This window comes from Drosophila takahashii, chromosome X (genome assembly GCF_030179915.1).
Source record: "Drosophila takahashii strain IR98-3 E-12201 chromosome X, DtakHiC1v2, whole genome shotgun sequence".
Taxonomy (NCBI): Eukaryota; Metazoa; Arthropoda; class Insecta; order Diptera; family Drosophilidae; genus Drosophila; species Drosophila takahashii.
Genome location: NC_091683.1, coordinates 21,272,687 through 21,280,821, shown reverse-complemented (window position 1 = coordinate 21,280,821; position 8,135 = coordinate 21,272,687). Strand labels below are relative to the sequence as shown.

The 8,135-nt window shown below is 36.3% G+C and overlaps 1 protein-coding gene across 1 annotated transcript; it reads right to left on the bottom strand.

Annotated features, from left to right (window-relative positions):
* Positions 1–6,119: 6,119 nt before the first annotated feature.
* On the bottom strand, positions 6,120–7,328 carry LOC108065467 (C-type lectin domain family 4 member G-like). The gene has a single exon (XM_017153466.2). It carries the CDS (start codon positions 7,326–7,328, stop codon positions 6,120–6,122), a length of 1,209 nt encoding a protein of 402 aa, XP_017008955.2.
* Between the last annotated feature and the right edge of the window lie 807 nt (positions 7,329–8,135).

The window sequence follows — 8,135 nt, the reverse complement described above, 5'->3', positions numbered from 1 at the left end:
ATGCAGAAATTAAAAAAAATGTAATCCGCAATCGTAGAAAGTTAGGTGTATATCAACAAACACTAACGCAATAATTTTTAAAACAAATATTTTCCGATCATTCCTATGGGAGCTATATGATATAGTTGTCCGATCAGCCTGGCTCCGACTTACCAGGAAAAAAAAGAAGGCTTTTGGGAAAATTTTAGCTCGATAACTTCATAACTGAGAGACTAGTTGGCAAGGGAATACAAATATATAATAGATATCCAACGAATAATGCTTATTTTAAAAAGATAAAATATAATATATATAAGTATAAAAAAAAATGTTACCATAAAATAAGAAAGTTAAGTATAATACTACTGTTTTTTGTCTTTGTTCAGCCTCAGGATCCTTAAAGCTCCCCCGTACGAAACCCAACTCTCCATCCTTTCGGCCTGTGGCAGGGAATTAATTTCTGTGCATATATCTCAAGGCTTTAACACATTTTTCACCAAATCTTGTTAGTTTGGGTTGAGCCTCATTGGATTGGGGATTGGGGGGCGGGCCCCAAATGAGGGGGCGTGGCGAACAGTGGCGCGTCAACATGATTAACGCTTTATTATGAAATTGTGTGCGCGGCTGCCGTTCGTATATACAAAAAAATATATATATATTTATATGTATTTATCCTGGCACATCCTTGCGCCAGCCGCTTCCTTCTGTTTGTTTTTCTTTGCTCCACTCCCATGGCGCTGGAATAAATGTGAATACTTTTTTATAATTAATTGACACATGTGTGCAGTGGCTCCTTTATCCTTTATCCTCGGGTTAAACTGCACAAATAATTAAACTAAAGGCGTCTGCTCAGCAACGGAAATCGCTGTCAATTCATTTTGCCGCATTTTAAATGCTCGAAAGTAATTTAAAAAAAAGGGGGAGAAAAGGGAAAAAAGACGCCCCGAAATAACGAAATGTATACAAGGATCGAAGGGATATCGATGGGATGGCTGGCTACTGGCTGTTGGATGCTGGATGGCTGGAAATTTATTGTTTTTGCCATTAGCGCTGCGCAAATGCGTGGAAAGTCGGAAAAGCGGAGGTGGAAAAGCGGAGGTGCCACGAAAGGGTCTTTTGCCAGAATTGATGTCGATGAGTTTTCGTTAATGTGCGAATATTTATTAAACGGAATTGGCGTCGGGCGAAAACCCCACCGAATGGCCACAGACGCGATCGTTGTGGGTTAATTGAAATGCGTAAGGAAGGGCTAAAAAGTCTTAAAGTTTAAGGTGCAAAGCAGTAAAAAATTGAAGATTTTTTAAACATGATAATTAAAATCAATTTGTATGTATTTTAATGAAATAAATTTAACCATTCAATATATATTAGGTATATTATTATATATATTTATTATAAATGCCAAAGGAAAAAATGATTACATTTGCAACAAAAATAGGCTTTTTGGAATTTAATAGCGATAATTATATATATTAAAATTTGCTACATATAATCTGCTAAAATAAATATAGCTATTTAATTTATTTCACTTCAATCAAATAACATGTTTTATTTGTTTTGAATGCCAAAGAAAATTATAATTAAATCAAAAATATTTCGTAAGTTTTCGTGGAATTCAATTATGTTAGCTTAAACAACTTGAACAAAAACATACTTCTGATTCGCATTATACATTAAATACCAAGCACCATTTTTTCAGCTTTTCAAGCATCCTTTTTTCATTTGAGGCAACTGTACTTTTTCCCCATTATTTTTCCCCCAGTTTTTAGTGTCTGCCTGGCATAATTTTTTTGTTCTTTGCTTTTTTATTGCATATTTGTGTATAAATTTGTTCGCCCAACTCTTTGGCGGCTGCTCATTAGCCGCTTGTCCAGTTTGCTCATTTGCCTGGCCATTAACCGGCTTCAACTTCAACTGCAGTTGGGTCGAAACGAAACCCTTAACCCTTTGACGCCCCCAGCTGACCCAAAAACTTTTGCCACTTGCCGGCCATTGTTGTCGTTTTAAAAATCCAGAAAGAGTGTGAAAGAGTGCGGAGAAAGGCGGCAAATATCGGGGGAAACTACAGCAATTAAATGCTGGGCGTGCGAAAACTTTAAGGCGGTCCAGGGGGGCGTGGCAACTGGGAGAAAAATATTGTAAGAAATTTAATATGTTTTCATTTTTAATATGTTGAATAATTTAAATATTTTTTTATATTTTTTTATGTTAAATATTTTGTAAATATATTATAGATATTTATAGTAATAAGCTATTTAATATAATTTTTAATTACCTAAACATTTCTTATTTAAATCAGATCCAATTTATTTTCTTCATATGGAAAATTCTAAATCAAATTTTTATTTTTATATTTCAATACTATGTAAATGTTTTAAGCATATTTATAATAAATAGCTATTTAATAAGTTTTGTAAATACCTAAACTTCTTTAGTACTTAAATCAGATAAGCTGACTATGAAGATTTGTTTTTGATTTGTTTTGATTTATTTTTGAATTTAAAAATATTTTATTATCTTTATGTTGAACACAAAAATTGATTTCGATAAATGCATTTTTCCAGTGCCCTTGCCTTCAGTTTGAGTTGAGGTGAGTTGACCAACAACCGTCGAAGTTCGTTGGCGGCGACAATCAATTTACCTGACGCCAGTGAAGAGCTGGGTGGAGGTGGGTGGTGGGTGGTTAGTGGGGGCTGTTATCCATGGCCATATAAAGGGAGAAGGTGGTCCGCAGGTCCCTCCATCGCGTGATAAATGAGAAAAGTTTTTAACGCCGCCCGCTCAGGTCGGCTCATTGGCATTTTTACGATGTCCCTGCGAAAGGGAAAAGGGGAGTGGAGAAAGGGAAAGCCCAGGGAAAACGCTGGGAAAACCAGGGGAGCCATGGACAAATAGGCAACAAATGAGACGAGCCTGGGATGCTTAATAGAAAAACTGAAGCGTATGGGAAAGCGAAGGGGGCATTGTTCGGTTAAGAACGTGGGGAGTGGTGAAAATCGGGTGGAAAATCGCTTGGAAAATCGGGTGGAAAAGCGACGTGCAATGAGTGGTGGGTGTTGGCTGGTCGAGCGGGGCACTTAAAACTTTTTAGCATGCAACCGCGAAACGTTGCAGCTGGCAAACTTTTTTCGGGTACCCTCAAAAAAAAAAGATGGAGAAAGCACAACCCAAAATTGTGTGTGTGACGGGGGGGCATTGTAAAAGGTGGTCCCCAATGGGTTGTCCCTGGTCATGACCAAAGCCTGTCAGCAATTAAAAGTACAGAGCCAAGTTATCGCCCTCCATTGACGACAATAAAAGTACTCTATTGGCGAAAATATTTTACTGACTTTTGGGAATAGCTATGCACACGAAATAATGAAGAATCATGATATATATATATATATGGTACCAATATTATTAAAAACCATTCTTTTTGGATTTTAAGTTAGTTTTAATAAGTTAGATTTCAATATGTTAGATGGATTTAAAAATTGTAAATTAAAAAATATATATTATTTTAGGTAGGAACTATTTGCAAAAGCTAGTTGTACAAATTGCAGATTAAAAATACTATAAAATCAAAGACTACATCGACAGAAATATTTTACTGCTCTTTAGGAAAATCTATGCACGAAAAAAACATTTAAAACCATTCTGTTTTGATTTTTGTAATTTATAAATATTGCTTAAATTAAATTTTGCCTAAAGGATTAAGCAATAAATGATTTTTTATAACTCTATATTTTCCTGGTTTAAGCAAAAATTATAAATAATAAAATACTATAAACCCAAAAACCAATCAGTTAAAAAGTAGTTATAAATTTGATTGTGGGCCCTAAGTGCATTTTATGGCCTTAATTAAAATGTTTAATTTTTAAAAGGCTAATTCAATTAGAATAAATAAGTTCCTCAGAATAAATTAAAATTATATGGAGTTAATATTAATATTAACAAATAGTTTTATACCATCAGGTCTCTATAAAATGGCAGAGAGTTCTGACAACTGACGATGGGAGCCGCAGAGTTGTCGTTAGATGCCTCCAACTGCGACAAAAGGCAAAAAAAGAAGCTGAATAAAACTAAAAAAAAAAGAAGGGAGAGGGGAAAGCGTCTGACTTTTGACCGCGGGCAGCAAAAGCGTGACAAAAAGCGTGACCCGAACTTTATTTTTTTTGTTAGAAGAAAAAAAGAGAGGAAAATAGACGGGGAGGAGTGGTTCAGTGGTGCAGAGGAGCTGCGGTCTTTTGTGGCTGGTTTTGTGTCTGCTAACAAATTTCAATAAATTACAGTTACATTTGCCAAAGTCCGAGTGGCCTTGGGTGGGCGGTATAGGACCACCCCCACCCCCTGATGCTTGTCTGTCTCTTTCGCTCCTTCAACCCTTTCTCCCAAAAAGTGTCCTTTGTGTCTGCGACTGGCGACTGCATAATTCAATTTGTGTGAAAGTTTGGCGAGTGCGTGGTGGAGAGTTTTTAGAACCAGAACTCCACCGCCTCCCCCTTTTTTTTTTACCACCCCCTCATTACAGACGCCACCCAGACCATTTTCCGCCAAAAAGGAGCAACTAATGCGGCACATAATTCAAACCAAAGCTAGGAATTGCGGGTTTTGTAAAAGGGGCCAAATGTTTGGCAGTCAGGGGTTAAGAGTCACGTGGGCGGAGACACCAGCGAGTGTAAACCGTAATTATAATTGGTTTTTGCAATGCCATCCAGTGATTTCAGAGACTCAAAGAGGTGAGAGGTTAGTTGCCAGCATTGCTCAAAATATTGTGCCCCTAAGGGTATAGAAATTTAAAATTAAAACATATAAAAGTAATATAATACGTTTTATAGGGGAATTCTTTTAAATTTAATTTTAAATTTAATTTGAAGTATGTGGATGTTATTACCTGTTTTGAATGGGGTTAACATGGTGGGGTTAACCCAATCCTAACCCCACCCTAACCCCTCCCTAACCCCTTTCGTAGACCTCCCTCGATCCTTTCGAAACTCTTGTATCTCGGTGCATTGATCTGATTTTCAATTGTTGCCGGCGGGCCAAAGGCGAAGAAATGCTGCAAACATTTTGTTGGCAACCGAAAATCGTGTGTCGGCTATAAATCAGGCTCAAACAGGGGCGGCGGGCCAAGGGGGTGGCCAAGGGGGTGGCCAAGAGGGGGTTAAGGGCAGAAAGGCGACTGATTACGTGGTTTAAAGTCCCGACCGGGCCAAAACGAAACTAACGATTTCACGCTACATTTGCTGCTCGAAGGAAGCAAAAAAAAATAGAAGACGAAGTGGGGGTTTTTAGGGGGAGACAATGTCTGACCAGGGACATTCCAAAAACACACACCACCCCCTTTTGTTGTTGGCCATATTACATAGTTGAGTGCATTTATTTATTTGCTTGTATGTCAACCTGTTTGTCTCCTTTTCAATTTTCCAAGGGAAAAGGATAACAAAAAATACAACAACAAAAAAAAGCAAGAAAAATGGAAGGGCCAGAAACTGACCCCATTGATCCTGGCCAAGTTCTTGATTAACTTATTATGCTCATTTGATTGCTCGATTTAATTTGCCATTTCTTTCATCTCTTTCCATTTTTCTCCTCTCTCTCTCTTTCTCTCCTTTGCCGGGCGGCAAAAGTTTTTCGGCTCTTTGGAAAATTGAATTTTCTTTTGATGACTTTTTCCGGCCTTCCCATTGTCGTTGTCCACTGCCGCTGCTGCCTAAATTCATTTCCATTGTTGGCAAAAATTTAATTTCAAAATTAATTTCATTTTTTATTCCGTTCAATTGTTAATAGCCCGCATATGCATGCGTTTGTATTCATATTTCAAACGGACACAAATTGCCTTTGCCTCTATTTTATTATTGTTTATTGTGCTCGTTTGATTTGATTTGGAAATTTTCAATTTCATTTTGCGATTTTTTTTTGTTTTGTTGTGTTTTTGTTTGAGGACAATTTTTTGTCAGTGGATAAAGGAGAATATAAATAAACCACATACTTTTCAAAGAAACATTTAGTTGTTGACACATTTTCTTTATTCAAAAATAATATAAATCATATGTAAGTATAAATATATAAGTATACATTTTCAAAATGCTATGGTTTTAAAATATTATAAACGTGTTGGTTTAAAATATATATTAAAAATTCTATGAGTTTCCTTTAATCTACATTTCGCTGTCAAATTTGCAAACAAACATATACAGGGGTGTCACAGAAATCTCTTCCAACCGAAGACGGTTGGATTTTGCATTGATGCACGTACGAACTTTAACGGATTTCGGTTGGAAATAATTTCTGTGACACCTCCGATAACTATTGGAACATGTAGTTTCGTTTATAAATCCCTCATTCGTTAATACAACGCAATCCTCATTATTGTCTTTGTTATTGGGTTCATCCTTATCCCAGATCATAAATATTTCCCCCCATCCGGTGGCCTCAGATTTGTAATAGCCCTCGTCTTCCTGATCGCTGGAGCCAATCCAGTAAGGACTATGTAATAGTCTCCCTTTGACGGCATCAACTTCCTCTTTATTCCGGAATGAAGCAAGATAGCCACCCATTTGACGACATGTGGATGAAGCATTGTCCCAAGTTTGATAATGAGTTTTTTCGATGTAATAGTACTCTTTGCCAATTTTCTCGAACTTTGGCGGAATGATGTTTACTTTGGTAGTGGAAAGCGTTTCACGAAAGGCAGCTTGAAACTCTTCTCCTTGGCTCCCCAGTTTGTCCTTTAGGTCCTGTAGAGTTGACTGTATTTTCAGATGCTGGTCCTCCATTCTCCACAGTCTCGAATCGAATTGTTTTTGACATTTTTCAATATCTTGCCGGAGTTCTCCATTCGTTTCGGTTTGAAAAGATTCATAAGAACCTGTATGCTGACCACTCAGCATTGTTTGCACCACCTCAAGGACATCCATGATTAACTTCAACTGGTTTTCCAGGCTGCTCTGTAGAATCTGATGTTGGCTCTGCATTTCTAACTTAATGGCCATTAGTTCTGCCTGAGTTTCCGTATGTTGGTCTTCGATTCTTGATTCCAACGCCTGCAATTGACCATCGGTTCTATTTAATCCAGACTCGAAATCCTCTTTCGTGGGCATCCTTTCAAAGGAGTTCTGGATTTGTATTTTCTGGGCCTCCAGCCTGGACTGCATTGCCAGGAGTTTCGTCTGTGTAGACCGCTGCTCGCCTTGGATTCCATCCAACTTAATCTTTGTTTCACTAATTAAATCGATCATCGGATGGAGTTTGGTGAGGCAGTAATGGCCACACTGACTAGCAGGATCGTTCAGTTGACAATCAGCCAATAATCCTTGCAAGTTAAGCAGAATAAAGGAACACGAGATGAGAAATGCAAGCTTTAGCATTTTTAAGAGTTATTACTACTTGAAAACAGGTCTTAAAGTACAATGAATTGGTTTTTTTTTTTTAATAAATAACGAAGACTCTGTTTTTACTGATAAGGCACCATGGCTATTCAAAAACTACACACAAAAAAATTTGCTTGGTAAAATTGACCAAAAAAGATAGTTACGTAACTATTAAAATAGTTACGTGTATTTTGTTTTTGCTTTGGGTTTGTGTCTTTGCTAATTGTGTGTATTTTGTTGTTGTGAAATGACTATTTGCTTAGTAGAATTGACAATTTTGCTGGTTGGGGACTGTTTGACAATTATTACAGTTGATTTTACCAAGTTTTTTTTTTGTGTGTACGTGGCCTTATAAAAAACGGGCTAGACTTTAAAGAATGAAGAATATTTGATTCCACGAAAAATAACGAACGAAAAATTTAATTATACAGAACGCTAAATAATAAAACAAATGGATTATTTTAATCCGTTGATCGAAGAATCAGGGTATTCTTGTGCTAGAATCCATAAAAATGATTTTTCATAAGAAAAATGATAATAGCTCTTTTATGTTTAGGAGAACTTTGGGTGCGTTATATTGAATATTAAATATTTGTAATTTTTATATTTTACGATTTTATTAGTAATCCAATGAATGAGTCTAATTTCATTTAAAAATCAATAAACATTTTTGTTAAGGAGAAAAATGAAAAAAAAAATGATTTGGAAAATGTGATCAAAAATTGAAAGTAAGTATAATATAAATAAATCATTTTTATTATCCTAAGAATTACTTTAATATTAAAAATGATCCTATTAATATGG